The sequence below is a fragment of the Canis aureus genome, chromosome 7, assembly GCF_053574225.1.
Source record: "Canis aureus isolate CA01 chromosome 7, VMU_Caureus_v.1.0, whole genome shotgun sequence".
NCBI classification, from domain to species: Eukaryota; Metazoa; Chordata; class Mammalia; order Carnivora; family Canidae; genus Canis; species Canis aureus.
In genome coordinates, this window is record NC_135617.1 from 4,025,409 (window position 1) to 4,047,919 (window position 22,511).

The 22,511-nt window shown below is 55.4% G+C and overlaps 1 protein-coding gene and 1 long non-coding RNA gene across 2 annotated transcripts in view; both read right to left on the reverse strand.

The window, feature by feature from the left end:
- CCN6 (cellular communication network factor 6) overlaps positions 1-11,139 on the reverse strand; it is an 18,134-nt gene extending 6,995 nt beyond the window's left edge. Inside the window, exons 1-2 of the mRNA XM_077904887.1 lie at positions 10,945-11,139; positions 3,431-3,680 (exon numbers count right to left, since the gene is read on the reverse strand). Coding sequence (XP_077761013.1) covers positions 3,431-3,680; positions 10,945-11,139 — 445 coding nt within the window. The remainder of the gene's footprint in view (positions 1-3,430; positions 3,681-10,944) is intronic.
- A 758-nt stretch (positions 11,140-11,897) lies between these two features.
- Positions 11,898-16,830, reverse strand: LOC144316751 (uncharacterized). The gene is made up of 3 exons (XR_013382605.1): positions 16,642-16,830; positions 12,353-12,594; positions 11,898-12,081 (listed from the first exon to the last, which is right to left on the reverse strand). It is a non-coding gene; the product is annotated as an uncharacterized LOC144316751 (long non-coding RNA).
- Between the last annotated feature and the right edge of the window lie 5,681 nt (positions 16,831-22,511).

A 22,511-nucleotide genomic window follows, 5' to 3' on the forward strand; every position in this document is an offset into this window, starting at 1 on the left:
AGCCACCCCTGTTAGCCCAGGCCTCCCCGGGGGGAGCCACGGGGGACAGCTCTCTGCCTCGCGGAGCAGCGTCCTCAGTCACTTAGGCTCCCGGCCGGAGCCTCCTTCTCAGAACATGAGCCACAAGGTGAAAATGAGACATTTTCATTGTAGGCCCTCAGCCCCGGTTGGTCCCTCAGAAGTGACCGGGCACGGCCCCATTCCGGATCACGGCGAGGATGGCGGGGGGCACGGTGACTGCAAGTCACACGGCTGGTCAGAGGTGTTCCCAGGAATCCAACAATAGCAGGGACGTAAGAAATGAGCGGCGTGAGGGCGGAAGAAGCCAGCATCGGTTAAGCTGCGGGGCTGCACGGTACCTAATGCCACCGCCGCCGGGACAACTGGAAGGGGCGCTCACTCCTCCGACAGGCATTTGTGACCTGGAGCAGCAGTTCTCAGAGACTGTGACCCTCGGACCTCTTGGCAATAGCGAGGCCCTTCCAGAGGATCTGCAAGGTCAGAGCCTTTGCTCAAAATACTAAGCTGTGCCCGGCTTTTTACCCCGCGTTGGTGTTTGTAACGGGGGCGGGAGCTGCAGCTGGAAGCTTAGCATCCACCAGACTGGACAGGGTGGTCTCCGTAGTCTGGCCTTGCCACTGCTGCTTGTCCAGAAATGTACTTTTTGGAAAAAAAAAAAAAAGCTAACTTTACTCAATACTGTTCTGATAGCACAGCAAAAATCACTGTGTTAAATCCTAATCATCAAAAAAAAAAAAAATTTAAAAATTTAAAAAATAAAAATAAATCCTAATCATCAAATATATGCCTTTTTTAATCTCCTGCGGGACACAAGGAGGTAGGCGCAGAGCAGTTTGGCAGACACGATAGCATCTTGAGGAGAAGCGCCTCTCCCATTGTTGGAGTTTGGGGCTGAACCAACCACTTCTTTAGTAGGAATTCCACCTACAGAAATGACTCACGGGTAAACCATGATCACTCGGGTTTCAGCAGACGTTTCCTTGAAAATCAACAGTGAGCCTGTGTCACTTCAAGGAAAAGAGAAGTGGCCCGTGACAGGACGGAGGCAGGCTTGCGAGCGAAAACCAGCATCCCGGGAAACCTGCATCCGCCGCGGCGGTCTCCGTAGCTGCCGACGTGCAGAGCTTCCCACGAGGTCAGCATCCACTCGCGGGATTTGTTAAAAATATTACATGATTAAGTGTATGGGTATTTGGAACAGCTACATAACCACTGTTCCAAACCAGCACTTTCCAAATAACCACTGCATGGTATCAGAAAATCACGTCTGAGGGACGCCCGGGTGGCTCAACGGTTGAGGGTCTGCCTTCAGCTCCGGTCGTGATCCCAGATTCCCGGGATCGAGTCCCACATGGGGCTCCCTGCAGGGAGCCTGCTTCTCCCTCTGCCTGTGTCTCTGCCTCTCTCTCTCTGTATCTCTCATGAATAAATAAATAAAATCTTAAAAAAAAAAAAAAAAGAAAGAAAATCACTTCTGAGTAAAAGACACACTCTAAGTGGGTCTTGGAGAGACCAGTGCATTCCATGGTCATGGAGCTCGGCACGTTCACGGACATGGTTTCTGACTCCACGATGCAGCTAATTTCCAGGACACTACCACTTCTCAGGCTCTAATATAATATGAAAAGGAATATTCACAATTATCTGAAAACTCTGTTAAAATATTCCTGCCTTTTCCAAGGACCCCATCTGTGTGAGGCTGCGTTCCCTTCATATATTGCAACCAAAAGAACACACAGGAATAGACGGAAAGCAGAAATCTATCGATCTCCCGTTTAAGCCGGACATTGGAGAAAGGGGCATAAATGTAAAACAGTTCCATTCTTCTCACTAAATTTTTCTGCCTTTTAGAAAATAAAGTATTTTTCATAAATATATGTATTCCCGTCAAGTTGCAATGGGTTTGCTCTTTTTAAATGAATTAGTTAAGTATTTTTAAATTTCTAATCCATTTAGGGCAGCCCAGGTGGCTCAGCGATTTAGTGCCGCCTTTGGCTCAGGGCCTGATCCTGGAGACCCGGTATCGAGTCCCACGTCGGGCTCCCTGCATGGAGCCTGCTTCTCCCTCTGCCTCTCTCTCCATGTGTGTCTCTCATGAACGAATAAATAAAATCTTAAAAATAAATAAAATAAATTTCTAATCCATTTAAGTGCATTAAATTCCAATAGAGGGCAGCCCCGGTGGCCCACTGGTTTAGCACCACCTTCAGCCCAGGGTGTGATTGCTCGTCTGAGCCCGGTGCCCACATTGGGAACTGCACAGCCTAGCACTGTGGGCTGCCTGCCTGCCCCTGGGCCTTTCCCACACGGGCCCTAACGGCCACTGACCTGGGGCTTACTCTTCCCAGGAATCTTAATCTGGGGGGCGCCTGGGTGGCTCAGTGGGGTAAGCATCCTCCTGCGGCTCAGGTCATGATCCTGGGGTCCCGGGATGGGGCCCACGAGGGCTCCTGGCCCAGGGAGGAGGCTGCGACCCCCTCTCCCTCTGCCCTTGCCCCTGCTCTCGCTCGCTTGCTCTCTCTCTCGCTCAAATAAAGAAAATCTTAATTATTATTATTTTTTTAATATTTTATTTATTTATTCATGAGAGATACACAGAGAGAGAGGCAGAGACACACAGGCAGAGGGAGAAGCTGGCTCCATGCAGGGAGCCTGACGTGGGACTCGATCCTGGGACCGCAGGGTCACGTCCTGGGCTGAAGGCAGACGCTCAACTGCTAAGCCACCCAGGTGTCCCAAGAAAATCTTTAAAAAAAGAAAAAAAAAGAAAGAAAAGAAAAAAATTTTAATTCTAGGTAAATTGGGATCCTGAATTTCTGTCAAGGGATAGATTGAGGTGGTCTTAAGCAGGTTCCAGAGCTAGAGCCCCTAAAGCTGGGGGTCGGGGTGTGAGTGGGGATCCCCTTGGCCTTCCTCTTCACGCATCTGCCTCAGCTAGAAACTAGATGGGGGGAAATTTTTTAAATAAATTTTTTTAAAAACCCTAGGTGGGGATCCCTGGGTGGCTCAGCGATTTAGTGCCGCCTTCGGCCCAGGGCCTGATCCTGGAGACCCAGGATCGAGCCCCACGTCGGGCTCCCTGCAGGGAGCCTGCGTCTCCCTCTGCCTGTGTCTCTGCCTCTCTCTCTCTCTCTCTGTGAATTTCATGAATAAATAAATACATAATCTTTAAAAGACAAACAGACCACGACGGCCTGCGGGTTATTTGGAAAGGCTGAGGTTAAAGCGGTGCGCGCGGCGACCCACCCTGACGGCCGAAGCACGGTTAGTTTCTAGGGGCGGGAAGGCCGGCTTCGGGTTGCATCCGACGGTGGGACCGAGTCTGCGGAATCTGCCGCTTCCGCCCAGGCCCCGGGAGCCGAGACCCCGGCCCGGCCAGGCCTCCCGCCCGCGGGCCCCGCGCACTCACACGCGCACACGCCCGTCTCGAACCGCGGCCGGTCCGCCGAGTAGTCGCAGTACAGCCCCCGGTGCGGGTCGCACACGTCGGCCTCGTTGCACGCGTCGCCGTGTTGCCTGGCGCAGACCTCGCAGCACCCGCAGCCGTCGGTCAGCAGGCTCACCCCCGGGCCGCAGCGGGGCCGCGCGCCGCACTCGCAGGGCCAGCGGCACAGGGGCCGCCCCCGCCGCTCCGCCGGCTCCGCGGGCCTGCAGCACACCTCCCCGCCACCCACGCGGCGTCACGCGCGGCCACCGGGCCTCCGCACCTGCCGCCCGCCCCGCGCTCCCTCCGCCGCCCGCCTCCCCCTGCGCCCCCTGCGCCCTCCCCGCGGCTCTCGGGTGCCTCTCCCCTCCTGCCCCTGCGCCCTCTCACCCCGCCCCCCCGCTATCTGGGTGCCTCTCCCCTCCTGCCCCTGCGCCCTCTCTCTCCGTTATCTGGGTGCCTCTCCCATCCTCCCCCTGCGCCCTCTCCCCCACCCCCCACCCCCCCCCCCGCTATCTGGGTGCCTCTCCCATCCTCCCCCTGCGCCCTCCCCGTCCGCTCTCGGGGTGCCTCTCTCCCCCCCTCCCCCTGCGCCCTCTCCCCCACCCCCCACCCCCCCGCTATCTGGGTGCCTCTCCCCTCCTCCCCCTGCACCCTCCCCGGCGGATCTCGGGGTGCCTCTCCTCTCTCCCCCTGAACGCCCCCTGAGCCCTCTCCATCCGCTTTCAGGGTGCCTCTCCCCTCCTGCCCCTGCGCCCTCTCCCCCGGCTATCTGGGTGCCTCTCCCCTCTCCCCCTGCACCCTCCCCGGCGGATCTCGGGGTGCCTCTCCTCTCTCCCCCTGAACGCCCCCTGAGCCCTCTCCATCCGCTTTCAGGGTGCCACTCCCCTCCTGCCCCTGCGCCCTCTCCCCCGGCTATCTGGGTGCCTCTCCCCTCTCCCCCTGCACCCTCCCCGGCGGATCTCGGGGTGCCTCTCCTCTCTCCCCCTGAACGCCCCCTGAGCGCCCCCCCCCCCCCCGCTATCTGGGTGCCTCTCCCCTCCTGCCCCTGGGCCCTCTCTCTCCGTTATCTGGGTGCCTCTCCCATCCTCCCCCTGCACCCTCTCCCTCCGCCTTTGGGGTGCCTCTCTCCCCTCTTGCCCCTGCACCCTCTCCCCCCACTATCTGGGTGCCTCTCCCCTCTCCCTGTGCCCTCTCCCCGCCTGTGCCCTCCCCGTCCACTTTCAGGGTGCCTCTCCCTTCTCCCCCCTGCGCCCTCCCTTCCGCTTTCTGGGTGCCTCTCCCCTCCTCCCCCTGCACCCTCCCCCACCACCCGTTGGCTTCTGGGTGCCCCCCTCCCTACTCAGAGCCCTCTCTGTACCTTCCCTCTCCTCTCGTCACCCCTAGTCAGGGCCCCCTACAGCAGATACCCCTTGAGGCTCCCCTCCCCTCCAGCGACCCTCAGGCTGTTTCCTCTGGTAAGAAGTCCCTCATGGTTTGTCTCTCTCTGACTTCACCTTGTTGTGTTTCTCCCTCCCTCCCCTATGATCCTCTCCTTTGTTTCTTAAATTCCACATGAGTGAAGTCACACAATCCTCGCTGACTATTTCGCTCAGCATAATACCCTCCAGCTCCATCCATGTCGTTGCAGATGGCACAATTCCATTCTTTTTGATTGCTGAGTAGTAGTACACTCATGCGCGAGCGCGCGCGCGCACACACACACACACACACACACACCCGCCACGTCTTTACCCATTCACCTGTCGCTGGACATCCGGGCCCTTTCCATAGTTTGGCTATGGTGGACATTGCTGCTGTGAACATTGGGGTGCAGGTGCCCCTTCGGATCACTACATCTGTATCTGTGGGGTAAATACGGAGCCGTGCGATTGCTAGGCTGTAGGGCAGCTCTACTTTCAACTTGAGGAACCTCCACACTGTCTCCCAGAGTGGCTGCACCAGCCTGCATTCCCACCCGCAGCGTGAGAGGGCTCCCCTTTCTCCTCATCCTCGCCAACATCTGTTGTTTCCGTGTTGTTAATTTTAGCCATTCTGACCTGTGTGAGCTGGTGTCTCATTTTGATTTGTAATTCCCTGATGCTGAGCATTTTGCAAGCATCTGACTCTTGATTTCCACTTGGGTCACTCTGCCCCACTTGCACACATTCTCTCATTCTCTCAAAAAAGGAGGGGGGAGGAGAGGCAGGAATGTCAGAGAAGCTGAGATGATAGAAGCAGAGGCAGAAGTGCCAGGAGTGCAGGTGCCTTTAAAAGCTGCAAAAGGCAAGCAAAGGACTCTCTCCTAGGCCCTCCCTAGGCCCTCCCGAAAGAACAGAGGCCTGCTAACACTTGATTTTAGCCCTAGGAGACCCATTTGCAGACTACAGATGTCCAGAACTGAAAGATAATACACTTGTGTTGTTTTAGCCACTGAGTTTGTGGCAATTGGAAACCACACACCCCATTTTATAAATGAGTCCCCTGAAACTCAGATTATATACAAAGTAGATCATATTCAGTAAGTGGTAGGACAAGGATTTGAACAAGACCAGCAGACTTCAGAGCCTGAGCTCTCAACCCTTGCTGCCTTCCTTCCCTAGCCCAAGTCCTGGCACACACCAGCTTTGATCCTGGACAAACCACCTAATCTCTGCATCTGTCTCTCCTCTCCAGCCTGCATTTCTCTCCCTAAGCTTGCAACTCACGAATTCCCACTGGGTCTACCCACTTGATGCCCTGTGAGCATCTCATTTCCTCCCTCCCCACAACAGACTGCTCCTCAGCTAGTGGTTCCCATTTTAGTGAATGGGGAATGGGGGCACCAACCACTGAGTTCCTGTTCCCCAGGAAGCAGAAAGCCAACCTCACCTGCTCCTCCCCTTCATCCCTCACACCTGAAAGTCACTGACTTAAAGGAATAAGCCCAAACTCCAAAGCACAGCATTCAGGGGCCCGCTTCATTTCTTGCATTCCTTACATTCTAGCAAGTTCAAGTGTCTGCAGTTCCCTGCATATCCAATGCTGTTCCTTGTGCCTCGAACATACTTCCCCGACTCCCACTCCTTCACCTGGCTGGTCACATATCAACTTTTCCAGAAAACATCTTACAACTCCCCTGCCTCCCTTTTTTATGACCTTGTACTGAAATTTCCTATGTAAGTGCCTGCCTTCTCCACGTGCTTACCACTATCCAGCCGTAGGGGCTCCTGGTTCATTTGTGGGTGTACTCTTGGCTCCTAGCACAGCACCTAGCAAGTAACTTGGATAATCAACCCTCAATTTTTATTTAATAGACTGAAGCACTTGCATTGATATAGAGATCTAAGCCTCTTTCCAACTCAAAAATCCTGCCTTTAAAAGCATTAGTTTGAAATTCCACCATTCCACCCCAGCCTTTTGTCTCATCACTGGCAAAATGTATCCCCCAGAGAAACACTTTCAGCTACAATTCAGGTTGAAGATACAATGTGAGGATGGAGTTGGAGGAAACAGTGCTGGGTTTCTGGAGAAGGAGGAGGGCGACAGAAGGAAATAGTGGAGAAGGGAGTAGAAATAGTGTCTACTTCTCAGTTTTTCCCAAGGCCTCCCTGCCAGGTTCAGTGGCGCTCAATCGGGCTCCTATTCATGGCACCTCTATGTCATCCCCTTGTCCACATCTCTGGGGTATTTGACTCTTTCTTAATCTTCTCCTCTCCCTTGGCTTTCATGACACAAGACCTTCCCAATTCCACCCTTAACCTCTCAACATACTTTCTCAATCTCTTGTGCAGACTCCCGTTACCCCCTGAGTATGACTTACATTTAGACTAATCGATGTTTCATAACCTTAAAGGATTGCATTTCACACTCTGCACACGGTCTCTTAGCAATCTCGTCTACCCTTTGCCTTTGATTTCCACCCTGCACAAGCTTCAAAACTAAATTTCCATCCAGGATCTCTCCACCGAGCTCTAGAGCCGTATAGCTGACTACCGACTAGACATCGCCACTAGAATGTCCCATGGAAAAAGCTCATTCCCTAAACTTATCATTCCTCACCCACCTCTGCCCTTTTGGACAGCTTCTTCAAAGTTTGGAGTTAGGAAGCCAGGAGTCACCCAGGTCATCTTCCTCTCCCTCACCTCCCATAGCCGTTCAGTGACTAATACTGTCCTCCTATTTCTAGAACTAGTCACCATCTCGCCGTTTGCACTGCTGCTGAGTTGGATTGCAATATGTTCCCAACTGGTTTTCCTTCCTCAAGAATGACTTCCCAAATGAATCTACCACATTGCTGATGGAGGGATCCCTTTAAAAAACATATCTGATTCTACTACTCCTCTCTTTAAAGCCCATGAATAGTCCCCTACTGGGTATACTGTGCAGATCAAAATTATAAGCATGTTGTCGAAAGCCTGTGCTGGTTTTATGCCTTCTTCTCCAGCCTTCACTCTCAATGCACTCTCTTCCTGTGTCTTACTGCTTACTAGGCCCACCAGCTCAGTTTCCTTCTCCATGCTTTCCTCATATCGCTGCCTCTTAAGGAAATGCCTATTCTCAAAACTGCCCACCTGCGGACACTTGTTTCTCTTTCCAATCTTGAAGCATTTCTATATAATCTCTGAGGCCACAAGGCAACTTGTTGAAAACCAAAGATAAAGAAAAAAAATCTTGAAAGCAGAGTGAGAAAAGAGAAGCATTATATACAAGAGAATAACAAAAATAATGAGACCTGACTTCCAAAGAGATTAAGATGTTCTTCAGTGGGGGCCTTGGACATAGCCAGGCCATGAAATATTATGCAGTGCTAAAAAGAAATGAGTGAAAGAAGCCAATCTGAAAAGTCTAAATACTGTATGATTCCAACTACATGACATTCTGGAAAAGGGCAAAGCTGTGGAGACAGTAACAAGATCAGTAGCTGCCAGGGGTTGAGGGAAGAGGTAAATGGCTGGAGCACAGAGGATTTTTAGGGCATCAAAAATCCTCTATGATACTATAATGGTGGATACATGTCATTATACATTTGTCCAAACTCACAGGATGTACCTCACCAGAAGTGAACCCCAAGGTAAACTCTGGACTCTAGGTAATAATGTATCAACGTAGGTCCATCATTTCTGGTGGAGGATGTTAATAATGGGGGAAGCTATGCATGTGTACCAGTAGGTAGCACACAGGAAATCTCTGTACCTTCCTCTCAAATTTGCTGTGATCTCTTTTTTAAGATGTATGTATTTATTTGAGAGACAGAGAGAGCACAAGTGGGAGGGATAGAGGGAGAGGGGGCAAGAATCTCAAGCAGTTTCCATGCTGAGCACCGAGCCTGATGCAGGGCTCCATCTCATGACCCTGAGATCATGACCTAAGCAGAAACCATGAAGTGGATGCTTAATCAACTGCACCACCCAGGCACCCCCTCAAATTTGCTGTTATCTTAAAGCTACTCTAAAAAAAATTAAGTCTTGGGGCACCTGGGTGGCTCAGTGGTTGAGTGTCTGTCATTGGCTCAGGTCGTGATGCTGGAATCCCGGCATCAAGTCCACATCGGGCTTCTGGCAGGGAGCCTGCTTCTCCCTCTGCCTATGTCTCTGCCTCTCTCTCTGGGTCTCTTGTGATAAATAAAATTCAAAAAACAATGAAGTCTTTAAAAAAAAAAAAGGGGGGGAGGAGGAAGAAAACAAGACCCAGTACTGAAAGGGGAAAAAAAACCTGTCAACCTAGAATTCTATCTCCAGTGAAACTATCTTTCAAAAGTTAAAGTGAAATTTAATTTCCAATTAAACAAAAACTGAGAAAAACTGTTGCTAGCACATCTGTGTCACAAGAAATATTAAAGGAAGATCTTCCATCTAAAGAAAAATTACAATAGATAGTAATCCAGAAATACAAAGTAATGAAGAGTCCCCAAAATGGCCAATAGTGGGAAAATATAAAGATAGATAGGTCGATAGATTTCTTTTTTCTTCAGACATTTTGATCGTTTTCAAAAATCAAAATCTCAGGGCAACAAAAGAGTTAGCAGATTCTTTTGGTACGACAGAAAAGAAATGAGACAGACCTCTGTACACCAAAAGAGGCTCTTTTGGTGTAAACAGAAAGTTGACACCAGAGCTGAGCTTTGGTGGATTTTTTTTAATGATTTTATTTATTTATTCTAGCTCTGAGATCTTAAATGACTTTCTATCATTTATTTAACCTTTGAGCCTCAATCTTCCTCTGCAAAATGGAATTATTAATATCCACCTTGTAAGGTTATTTTGAGGATTAAGATAATTACTGAAGTACCTAGCTCGGTACATAGCAGATGCTCAATGAATGGTAGGTATTATTCCTCAAAAATTCATTCTGGCAAAAGTAAGCAAAATAATACTTTCTTGTCGCTGTATTTTAATGCCTTTTTATGTTTTTTTCTTTTAATTTTGGACACATCTGTCTATACTGGAATATTTGCTGCTTAGGAATACATTGTAGGCTCTCCATTCACAATAATGGCAGGACTTTTCTCAAGATGGGCAGAGTGGGAGAGAGGCATCCCCATCTCACTTCTACTGGGGAAATGTGCCCCTCCAGCCCTCAGTGAAAGTAAACTGTACCACCCACATTCTTATTAGGATTATTTTGTCATCTCAGCTCTCACCCTATAAACTATAACAACTTTCCATCTCTTTTCTCCTAAAATACAATTTACTGCCCTAATCGACTGACTATTCACTCAAAGACACTTCCGTGTTTTCCCGATCACCAGAAGCTTTCAAAAGCTCCATCCTCCGGGCAGGCAGTAACCTCCACTGTATAAATAAACCCATAAATAAGTCATCCTGTTTTCATCTTCTTATTTAAAAAAATACGAAGGCAATGAATTGCTCCAGTTAAATTAAACTTCCCTTTGGTCTGTGGCTTGAACTATTTATTTCAAAGTCTTCATGGACGGATTCCCTTTCAGGAAAAGTGAGAGACACCTAAGCTGGGAAAAGACACAGTAATAGAATGTTTTAAAAGCGTAAATGTTGGGGCGCCTCAGCAGTTGAGCATCTGCCTCCGACTCAGGGCCTGACCCCGGGGTCCTGGGATCGAGTCCCCCATGGGATTCCCTGCGTGGGGCCTGCTTCTCCCCCTGCCTTGTCTCTGCCTCCTCCGTGTCTCTCATGAATAAATAAATAAAATCTTTAAAAAAATAAATAGAAATGTTTATCCGAAGTGCTCCTCTCCAGCAAGGAGAGGCTTAAGTGGAGAAAATTGCCAGGATCGTTTTTTTTCCCGGTCGCTCTTTGCACATTCGGCCCAGGGCCCAGGAAAGCGGGAGCCCAGGCTGGGGCCTAAGGCAGAGGCCCGGCTGACCCGGCCGCCTGGGCGGGGGTGGGGGTGGGGGTGAGGGTGGGGGTGGGGGGGTGGGGATGGGAGTCGCCCCCCCAGGACGGGGTGCTCAAGTCCGCGAGCCGCGCCAACACACTGGGGGCAGGACGTAGCGCCTTGACCTGGAAGGGGGAGGTGGTTGCCGCCTCCTCCCCGAGGCTACTGCGCTACAAACCCGTTACCTGGAGAACAACGTGGCTCGGTTCGGCCGGCAGCGCTTCCACAGGAACGCGTGCTCCGAGCCCTCTGCCCGCCCCCGTCCCCCTGGCCCCGCCGCCCCCCGCCTCCGACCGAGCCCGCGGGGCCCCCTGCGCGCAGGAGGAGCTCACCTGTGCCAGCGCGGCGCCCAGCAGAGCGCAGAGGAGGCGCCCGCGCATGCTGCCCGCGCCCCGGCCCCCAGGGACCCGCCTTCCCCCTGCGCTCTCCCGCCGAGACGCCGCACGCCGCCTGGGCAGGGGCAGGGGCAGGGGCGGGGGCGGGGCAGGGGCAGGGGCAGGGGCGGGGCAGGGGCGGGACCGGGGCAAGGGCAGGGGCGGGGCAGGGGCAGGGGTAGAGGCAGGGCAGGGGCGGGGCAGGAGCAGGAGCGGGGCAGGGGCGGGACGGGGCAAGGGCAGGGGCGGGGGCAGGGGCTGGGGCCGGGGCAGGGGTAGAGGCAGGAGCAGGGGCGGGGCAGGGGCAAGGCAGGGGCGGGGCAGGGGCGGGGCCGGGGTAGAGGCAGGAGCAGGGGCGGGGCAGGGGCAAGGCAGGGGCGGGGCCGGGGCAGGGGTAGAGGCAGGGCAGGGGCGGGGCAGGGGCGGGGCCGGGGCAGGGGTAGAGGCAGGGCAGGGGCGGGGCAGGGGCGGGGCCGGGGTAGAGGCAGGAGCAGGGGCGGGGCAGGGCAGGGGTAGAGGCAGGAGCAGGGGCGGGGCCGGGGCAGGGCAGGGTAGAGGCAGGGCAGGGTAGGGGGTGGGGCAGGGGCAGGGGCGGGGCGGGCCCGGGGGCGGGGGCGGGGGCGAGGTAGGGGCGGGGGCAGGGGCGAGGCAGGGCGGGGCAGGGGCGTGCCCGCGTCCCAGGAGAGCGGGCGGGCGGGGCGGGAAGGCCGAGGGCGCTCCCGCCCGCCGCCCCGATCCGCCCTCAGCCCCCGGGTGCCCTGACTGACCCCAGGTCGGCTCCCAGGGCAGGTGGCCCCTGACGGGAACGGACGGAGGTGGCCGGGGCGGGGGCCTGGGCCTGGGGCCTGAGAGCAGACGCTGCAGCCCCGCGACCCAGGAAGCCGCGTTAAGTCCAGTCTTTGGGGCGTGGAGAAGTCCTGCTCGTGGCAGCCGCCGAAGGAGTGGAGACTGGGGGAGACCATCGATGTGTTTCAGGGCGGTGCCGCCCCGCCCCCCTGCAGCGCCCCCCGCGTTCCCCGTGTGCGGGACCGCCCTGCCCGCCTTCTCAGCCTCGGCCTCGCTGACGTCTCCACGGGCACCTGCCGCGGGTCGGGGTTCCGCGGGCCCCGCCTCTGCTGCGCCCCCTGCGCCCCCTGCGCCCCCGGCCGCCTTCTCTTCCCTTCCAGCCTGCACCCTCCTATCCTTCCCTTACCTGGCGGCTCCCGGGCGCTCTGCTCACCTTTGCTCCTGGGAGCGCTCACAGCTCTATAAAGACGCAGGTGGTGAAGCCCGGTGCCCGGGGTCTGGGGAAAATCCGGGCTCTGCCAACGACAAGGAGCCCGGGGTCCTGCGAGGGCCAGGGGTTCCTCGAGGTGCCACCGCACAGAGTACTGAGTCGTCCACGAAGCCGTAACTGCGATCCCACCACATAGCAAGGAATACCCGGCGCGGCTGGGACCGTCGATTCCTTCTCCTTCCTTCCTAAGAAACAGGACAAAACCTCAGAACCACCCGGGGAGGGAAAAGTGTATGTTTGGATCCAATCCAGTCTATTTCTTTAATCGTCCTGGTTTAGCACTCTTCGATCTTTGGTGATCCCGGGCCCACTGGCCACTGGAATGGAGTGTTTCTCACCTCCTGGCCGGTCCCGCCGAAGCAGAGGAACCCCAGCCAGGCCTAGCTACGGTCCACTCCAGGCCTCCTGCTCCAGCGCCCCTGGTCCAAGTGTGATGCCCCAGGGATCTCCAAGGAGGCCCAGCCTCTTCCCATTGGCTCCCTGTGAAATGCTGGGAGCAGCCACCGTTTTTCTGGAAATGTCTTCCCTCCCTCTGTGATCTCTCTGCACAGGACAATGTCATACTCCCTGTCCTTGCCTCTCAGGAGGAGAGGAACATCTTGGTTGAGAACCAACCAGTGAGCCCCCTCCCCACCCAAGTGTACAGAACTGCGGGGCCTGGGTTACCCACTGTCACCCGTGTTTACACATCTCCAGCCATGGGCACGCTCCTAGTGAACTATGTCAAGCCTACCACAGATGGACTAAGGGAATAAGACACTTTTAGAAGTCGGGGCTGCCCTCTTCGACTTCCGGCCATGAGCGGCAACACGGGGTGCATCCTGTCCCAAGCACTTTCCTTTATTATCTCATTTAACAAAACGCTCATCTGCCTGGGAACCCCCTGCACCAGTGTTCAGCTTGTGATGTGCATCCAAACACACATGGCGCTGCGCATAGTTAATATGTGCATCGTGTCTTATGATTTACTAGGAAGTTTCACGTTATTATCTTTGGCAATTTCACAGCTCAGTGAGGTATGCAAAAGCAGTCTTAACTATCCTCATTTAACGTATTAAAAACTTGAAATTACGTGATTGTAGTTGGTCAATAAAACACGCTTCATTCCTGCCCTCTAGAGCCACCTATAACCTACTGGGAGAGAGGTCAGGAAACAAACACACCAAGTGTCCGTAACTAAAAACTGAAGAAAGGCTAATAATAAGGAGCAAGAAAATCTAAGAAAGAATGGCGGGGAGGAGGAGCTCACGGAGATGGGGAGGCAGAGAGGACGTCTCTGAGGACATGGCGCTTAATGAGTTGAAGGTGGAGCCCCCGGAGGGTTGGGGAAGGCTCCTGCTCCAGCGCCCTTTGCACGGGTGAAATGCACACCTCTGATGGTGACGAGCTCCATCTGCCAAGAGCACAGCCCCGGGCCCTTCCTGTGAGATTCCTGAAATCCTGCTATGGGGCACGTCATCACAGCTAGAATATTCCCCTTTCCTGGGAGGCTCAGCCACCTGGACAGGCAAAGGTTCAAGCCCACACCTTCTTCCTTTGTTCCTGACTCACTGGCTGTGGGAGGGAGACACTGTTGGTGTAGTAAAGCGGACTCTGCGGGAGGGTCCGCATCTGCATCGGTGAAGCTAGACACTAGCATGCAGCTCACTAATGTGTGCTCCGGGATCTCTCCATTGTGCCCAGTGCTGTGTAAGTATCGATCGGCCGGTCTGATTCAAGGCCACACAGCCGGGTGGGTGCATCTTCCTTTTATTTACCAGGCAACCGCGAGAGTATCCGCTATTCCATGCGGATAGCAGGAAACAGAGCAGACATTCCAAGCATTTACTCCCTGTGTCCTGCTACCTCTCCGCCTGGCCTCGCCATCCCATAATAATCGATAGCAGGACGATTCACGGAGATACTAATTTGCATGGAGTTCTCAACATTTTCCCGCTCCTCTCTCTAATCTCAAGAAGTTAGCGAGGCCTTTGATCCTTCTCTCTGATCCATCCTTCAAGCAGAAAATGGAAGCCACTGGAATGCTTGATCTCGCTGAAGAGGGGAGGCTGAGAGAGGAGAGGGGAGGGGAGTAAATGGGAGGCAGCTGAGAAGAAGAGGAAGCAGGTGAAGCCCGTGGGCTGAGTGAGGGCTGGAGGCTCAGTCCATCTGGTGACAGCATCAAAGCCCAGAGAATCTTGGTGTCCCATGGTACTTTCTGGAGACTGACCCAGTGTCAGGGCTCCCCATCGGCAAGCTCCCTGCACACCTCCGTGTGCACGCAAAGCCTCTAGAGCCCGGGCAGCCCCGGAGGGTGCGGGCAGAAAGCTCAGAAAGCTCAGATCAAAAGCTTGGCCTCTTGTCTGGGCACCAGCTCGGCCTCCCACCGTGGGGAGTGGGAGGAACCCACAGCGAGAGCTTAGAACAGATGGAGACGGCGGAGGGGTTCTGGGCCAGCTTCAATCGTCATTTTAATTAAAGTTTAATCAATTAATTACATTTCATAAATGTTTAATTTGAAGAAAATGAAGAAATGGACTTCCTACACTCCGCTACATGATTTGAGGAGTCATTCGTACTTGCTACAAATACTCCAAGCGTCACAAAACCGCTATTCTCCTTGGATGTGTTCTCTTCCCTGACATCTTGCAGGCCCCGGAACCAAAACCAAAGCGGGGCACCTCTGGACCACACCTCTGGCTCTCTGCACCCCCAGCAGGGCCTGCGACCAGATCTCTAGTAATTCAGCGATTTTCTTCCAGCCAGGCTGGCAACGCGGGCATAACGGCGCTGGGGGCACTTACATGGCAGGTGTGCGATAAGAACTTGCCGGTTATTTACACGGACTCCTGGTAACCTCCTACTCTAACCACCGCAGCTAAGCAGGACTATCCGTTTGCACACATTTATCCACCGCATCTTTTTATGCTCGTTTTTTCTATCGCTAATTGTTTCCACTTCTTGCCTTGTCCCTACAGGTCTTCATCTTAAATGCAACCAAATCTTTTTACAGAACTCCCACCTCAAGACACCCACCCCCTCATGATTTTTGTGCTTCGACCTGAGAGAGCAGGTGTCTTCTCTCCGCAGCACCCACAACCGGTGTGTGCCCCGAGGGCGGCCCTGTGGTAAGGCGCTGCCAGCGGCCCCTCCCACCCAGCTGTCAGTGAACCAGATCCAAGAACCAGCGGCCTCCCCCGACAGCCACTGCACCCCGGCCCTGCCGGCTGTCTGCTTGGGCCTCGCGGCAGCATCTCTCCAAAAACAAGCAGGTGCCCTCACCTTGTTCCCAAGGCGTCAAAAGGTCAGGCGGTGGCCCCAGGGAAACAAGGCCAAATACCTTCCTGACCTTCCTGTTCACTTTGTCGCCTGGCCTGTTGGTCTGGTTTGCAGGAGGAGCCCCGGTTGGGAAAGAGAAGGCCCCAGTTTGCATCCAGGCTCTGCTGCTTAAGAGTTCGCTGAGCTCGGAAGGTCCTCTCCCAACCCCTCCTTGGGGCTTCTTCACCCCTCCCATCCCTCCTCCACACACCTTTGACCCTGTTACCCTCCCACCTAACACCTCTCTTTCGGGGTGCCTGGCTGGCTCAGGCAGTGCGGCTCGGGACTCTTGATCTCGGGGTTGTGGGTTTGGGCCCTGCAATGAGTGTGATTACTTAAAAACAAAATTAAAAAAAAAAAAACAACGACAACTACACCCCCTTTTCTCACTCCCTTTTGCACACAGGTTGCAGTCCAGCTGCTGGGTAACCAGATGCAGCAGGCTCCCATGAGGCCCCTTCCCTCCTCACCCCGTGCTCTAGCCGCACAGACCTGCTGTGTTGTGGGTCCCCCCAGCCTCGTGCCTTCCCTTCTGCTGTCCCACCGGGAGATCCCTGCCCACCCATCACTCACCGGTCTGGTGAATCATTTGCATAAGTGGCTCCCCCCTCCCAAGAAGCCTTCCCCACCAGCACCCCAAAGTCCCTCAAGCCCTTTGTGCACCAGCACCGGGCCACGTAAAATCCGTATTGCAATCATCCGTTGCCACGTAGGGGTCCCAGATGCAGCTAGCAGCATTGCTAGGATGCCCGCTTACATTTTTTAAGTACACACAGGACGCATTTACACGAAAGCACTATTCGCGGTTGACCCGACGCTCCTTTAGCTGCCCATAGTTCGGAGGCACTTGGCCCTCCCAGGCTGAGGCCCTGAGGCTGGGGAGCCCTGCACAGCCCTGCTGCCCACCACGCGGCGGGCAGGGGCTTGACACTCACGGTTTACTTTTCTCGCCTTCAAATGATCCACCTGACAGGCAAGTGAAGAAGCACCACGCTTTTTCTTTCTTTCTTTCTTTCTTTTTTTTTTTCTTTTTTTTCTTTGCCTCTGAAAATTAGAGCCTACAGGCTGCTGGGTCCGACGGTCCAGGGCCGGCCTGCAAGGAGCGCGCACGGCCTGCAGGGGGCGCCGCGGGATCGGGGAGCGGCCGCGGGGCGCGCGGGATGGGGGGGAGGGGGAGTCGGGGGGCCGAGCAGGGATGGGGAGGGCCGAGCATGGGTGGGAGGGGCCGAGCAGAGGGTGGCCGAGTAGGGGTGGGGGGACCGAGCAGGGGTGGGCGGGCGAGTAGGGGTGGGAGGGGCCGAGCAGGGGTTGGGGGGCCGAGCAGGGGGTGGTCGAGTAGGGGTGGGAGGGGCCGAGCAGGGGTGGGAGGGGCCGAGCAGGGGTGGGGGCCGAGCAGGGGTGGGAGGGGCCGAGCAGGGATGGGGGGGCCGCGCAGGGGTTGGGGGGCCGAGCAGGGGGTGGTCGAGTAGGTGTGGGAGGGGCCGAGCAGGGGTGGGGGGGCCGAGCAGGGGTGGGAGGGGCCGAGGAGGGGTGGGAGGAGCCGAGCAGGGATGGGGAGGGCCGAGCAGGGGTTGGGGGGCCGAGCAGGGGGTGGTCGAGTAGGGGTGGGAGGGGCCGAGCAGGGGTGGGAGGGGCCGAGGAGGGGTGGGGGGCCGAGCAGGGGTGGGAGGGGCCGAGCAGGGGGTGGTCGAGCAGGGGTGGGAGGGGCCGAGCAGGGGTGGGAGGGGCCGAGGAGGGGTGGGGGGCCGAGCAGGGGTGGGAGGGGCCGAGCAGGGGTGGGAGGGGCCGAGCAGGGGTTGGGGGGCCGAGCAGGGGGTGGTCGAGTAGGGGTGGGAGGGGCCGAGCAGGGGTGGGGGGGCCGAGCAGGGGTGGGAGGGGCCGAGGAGGGGTGGGGGGCCGAGGAGGGGTGGGAGGAGCCGGCAGGGATGGGGAGGGCCGAGCAGGGGTGGGGGGGGCCGAGCAGGGGTGGGAGGGGCCGCCGGCATCCCCGCAGCTCCTGCCGCAGCGCCGGGCCTTGGAGAAGCTCTTCCCAGGGGCGCCCGGGGCTCGGCGGTGGAGCCCTGCCTTGGGCTCCGGGCGTGACCCCGGGGTCGCAGGATCGAGCCCCGCATCGGACTCCCTGCAGGGAGCCTGCTTCTCCCTCCACCTGTGTGTGTGTCTCTCTCTGTGTGTCTTTCATGAATAAATAAATAAAATCTTAAAAAAAAAAAAAAAAAACCAGCAGCAGCAGCAGCAGCAGGAAGCGCTGCGCGGTGCGAGGCGGCGCTGCCCGGGGCGCGCGTCACGGTCTGGGTCCCCGGGAGGTCGCGCCCTCCCCCCGGACCCCGGCTTCCTCCTCGCGGCCTGCGAACGCGGCCCCAAGGCTGCAGCTGCGTGGGGAGGCCACCGCCTCGAACGCCATCGCGATCCTAGGATCTCACCGAGCCTAAGGAGAAGGCAGGAAACACCGCGTGGGGGCGGGGTGGGGTGGGGGCGGGGGGGCGGGGTGGGGGCGCTCATCCCGCAGGCCTGGGAGGCGCTCAGGTGCGCAGGTGAGAGCACTTCCGATGGGAAGCAATGTCCTCGCCCTCCAGGTCGCCGCCGCTGCACGTCCAGCCGGCATTTTTGCAGGAAACCCGCAGGTTCTCTCTGAAAATCGGCGCCGCGCGGCCTGGCGGGTGGGGCTCCCCGCGGCCCCGGGGCGGCACTGCCCGCTTCCGACCGCGAGGGGGCGCTGAGACATCCGAACAAAGCGGAGGGCGGCGGGGGGCGGCGCGGGGGGGCGGGGGATCCCACGCCCAGAGGATGCGCGTGTCCGTGCAGGCCGCGAGCCTGCCTGCTCTTTGAACGTGGATCTGCTGCCCCGAGCGCGGCCTGTCCCCCTCCCGGCCGACGTGCACACAGTGCATCAGCCCCCGGGTCCTAGCATTCGGGCTACCTTAGTGAAATGAGACTCCAGAGAGTGCAAGGCCTCGTGACTCCAGAATCCTTCTAGATGCTGTGCGCAGGGCCAGCAGCTATCACCCAGCAGCACCCGTGAGACACCGTCCCCTGGTGGAGTCTTTCCAGAGCGGGAAAGCTTCGTTTTCATCGGCAGCACATCCCTCTTTTCTGGGGTGCTCCTGCAGCCCCCGCTCCAAGGCCAGGTGCTTATTGGAGCACAATCAGATGGAAGGGGCAGGCTCCCAAAGAAGCAAGCCCACACTGGGGGGCCTACTGAACCAACAGCCTCCCCCTGCCAGGGCAGCCTCCAGTCCTGGGGGCTGTGGGCGCTGGTATCACCAAAGGCTGGGTGGCTGACAAGCCACAGAAATTTATTTCTCACCATTGTGGAGGCTGGGTGCCCCCGGGTGAGGGTGGCAGCGTGGTTGTGCCCCTGTAGGACGCCTTCCTGCTCCATAGACTAAGGCCCCTTGCTCCCCCGGTGGCAGACACTGGGTCTCTTTTATAAAGGAAGTAATCGGATTCCCAAGGGCTCGTGACCTAACCTCTTCCCAAAGACCCACTTCCTACATCCTCACGAAGGAGCTTAGGATTTCAGCGTATGGATTTTGAAGGGATACAAACATTGGTTCCATTCCCATCTGTCTGTTTCTCAAAGGAAATGGAGGGGGGAGGCGGTTCACTAATGGGGCCAACCAGTTACGTGGAGGCCAGTTATGAGGGCTGCTCCTTGAACTCAGAGAAGTAATAATCATCTTGCCAAACACAGATCCATATACAGCCTAACCTGTCCCTCAGCCAAGTCCACACGGAAGGTCACTGGATCAATCGCTAAATCACATGTGGTCCTAACCTAAGGACAGGACAAAACTGAGTTCACTCTAGGCCAGGCAGGGCTGGCAGCAGGTGAGGCTCAGCCACCAAACTGTCCCAAGGATGGGTGAGTCGCATGTCAACCTCAGAACATGGGAGGCGACCCTTGAGTCCTGGCTGCGGGCTGCGGGCTGCTGGAACGCCATCCGGGCCCTCAGATTGTGTGTCCAAGAATTTCAGTTCTGAAACTCATGTGCCCGACAAATAGCACGCTGTTTTAGGATCCTGTAAGTCAGGTTAAATGTGACTCCAAGTCCCCCTTCCACACAGGTGATGGGCGGTGGGGTCAGAATCCTTATCAGGCACCTGCTCCATCCTGATTTTTGTCAAGGTGCCGGGTTCCTGTAGCCCACAGGCCGCATCATTCCAGTCCCTGTGTCCATTTGGATCTGGAGTCTGCTGTTTCTGTCCCACTCCCGGGGTATGAGAATCCTCAGTGACCTGGAAGGTCCTGCCTCTGGGGTCCACCCCTCCCGGCTCGGGTCACCCCGCGGCCTGTCCAGCCATCCCCACAGCGCACAGCCGAGGACTGGAGAGCAGCCCCCACTCTCACGAGTCGCCTGCCTAGTCTTGGGGGGTATCTCTCCCTCGCTGCCCAGCTGCCTCCAGAGACATGCCTCTTTCCCTTCCCACTCCGGGGTAGAATTTTCTGTAAACGGTAACAGCTGTAAAGCCTCTTAGATGGGATCTAAAGGAACCAACGGGAAGTAGAAACAGAGTTTGTGGACTGGCGCCGCATGGAAATGAATTTTGTTCTAATAGGGACAAAGTCATGTTAAAGATTCAGAATGGTTTCAATCAAGAATATTTTGTCTTTTTGGGACAGTCATAAAAACGGGAGGATGGAAACTGCCTCAGCATGCAGAACACGGGGACTCTGTTGTTGGGTTCTGGAAGCTTCTCCACATTGAAACATGTCATTTTGTTAACCAGCATTTCCAGCTCATACATTCCTTCTGTCCCAACTGTAATTAAGCAAGTGCATTAAATTTTCAGTATCGGCCACAAATGTGCCTCTGGCCCAGGAACTTTCTATTAGTTTGTACACCTTTTCTACTATAGGAAAGAAGTAACTCAAGTTTATATGATGCAAATATTGGCTTTGAGAAAATGAATATGGAAACAAATCAGGAATTGATCGACAGGAAGCATAGCATGGGAACGAGAACTGGAACCTGCAGCGCCCGGGAACTGGAGGGTCCCTCGAGGTTAGCAGGCCACGTTCGTTAGGGAGCTCGTTATTTCGGAAGACAGGCCATGCGGTCCGTGGAACCCCCCTGCAGCGACAGCGTTCAGCAGAACGTTCTGCAAGGATGGAAATATTGCCTACTATCGAGCTATACTGTGCTTGCTGTTAGGCATTTAAAATATGGCTAGTGCAACAGAAACACGGAATTTTATTTAATTTTATTAAATTTATTAAAATGTATTAAATAAATAAATTTCACTTAAATTTAAGTAGTCAGATGTGGGGGACGCCCAGGTGGCTCAGCGGTTGAGTGTCTGCCTTCGGCCCAGAGCGTGACCCCGGGGTCCTGGGATCCAGTCCCACATCGGGCTCCCACTAGGGAACCTGCTTCTCTCTCGGCCTACGTCTCTGCCTCTCTCTGTGTGCATCTCTCATGAATACATAAATAAAATCTTTTAATAAATAAATAAATAAATAAATAAATAAATAAATAGTCCGACGTGGCTGGAGGCTATCGTGTTGGACGGCACCCCTAGGTAGTCTTTCCCTCTCTCCGTGTGTGATTTGTTCCTCACCCGCTTCCATACAGGTTCTAAGACAACTTACCAAAAAGATCAAAGCGCGGCATGAAATAAGACAATTGAGATTTTCCTAATGGAAACGACAAAAGAAGAAAGTCGTTCTGGAGAAGCGAGCGGAGGCAGAGCTGTTCCCGGGCACATGGCAGGAGTTAGTCATCGCCTTGGAAAATGAAGTGGATTCCCAAATTGCTGGAGACTAAGGCAAAATGAAAAGTCACGCAAGAAGCCACACTGGGATTTGTAGTTTGGTGGTTCGGCTGCCCGCCACCCTTATTTCCTGGAGGCGGTTGGCTTCCCCCTGAAGCCTCTGGCCGTCACGCATCCCACCTACTTGGTGGTGGTGGGGCCACTCAGGGTGACACTACCCCTGGCACCTAAGCCACGCTGGCCGATCGCGGTGGTTGTTTCGAGAGGCTGGGCGTGGAGCATAGGCGGGTGTGACCTCTCCCCGGGCTGAGGGACAGCAGATGTGAAACTTGGGGGTCTGCAGACGTGAGGGGCAGACGACCGTGGTCTGCACCGGGGCAGGAGGACGCAGCGTGGTGAGGGTCACAGACACGGGGTTCGGGTCCACACCGATTCTCATACTTAGGACTATGCGACATTGGCCACGTGCCCTAACGTCTCCAGGCTTCCTTCTTGTAAATGCAAGTGATTTCCGTTCAGATCTCCTAGAGTTGTTATAAAAAAAAAAAAAAATAGCGCAAACCCGTGATACGTGCTTCCGAAACATTACTATTAATTCCAGTAATATTAGTGTCAGAATCCCGCCAGCGCTCAAGTTGCTAGGTTTGTGGCATTTGCCAAGATCTCTAACAGTCATCAGCCCCTGGGCTCCAGGAGATACACTCCTCCTCCATATGCTGAAAATCATGTTTCTCTTTGGCTTAAGCTAATTTGGGTTGGGTTTCTGGTAACTGCATCCAACGGAGATGTAACTCTGCCATTTGTTTGGCTTCCAACTTATTCTCTTCCCTCTGCAGAAAGCCGGGGGGACCTAACCTACAGCAGACTCTGACCAGGGGTGAGGGGCACCGAGTAGGGCAACTCAGGTGGACACAACCTCTAGTGGACATACGCTGTATTTTTGGTTGTCCAGTAGCCATAGCTTCTTCTTATTTGGGAATCAACCTTCCAGAACATGCATCTTGGAGGGACACAGGACACCACCTCTTACCACAGGAGCCAGAAGTTGACGAACAGTGCTCTTCTCCCTCCACTGGCAGCTCCCATGTGGATG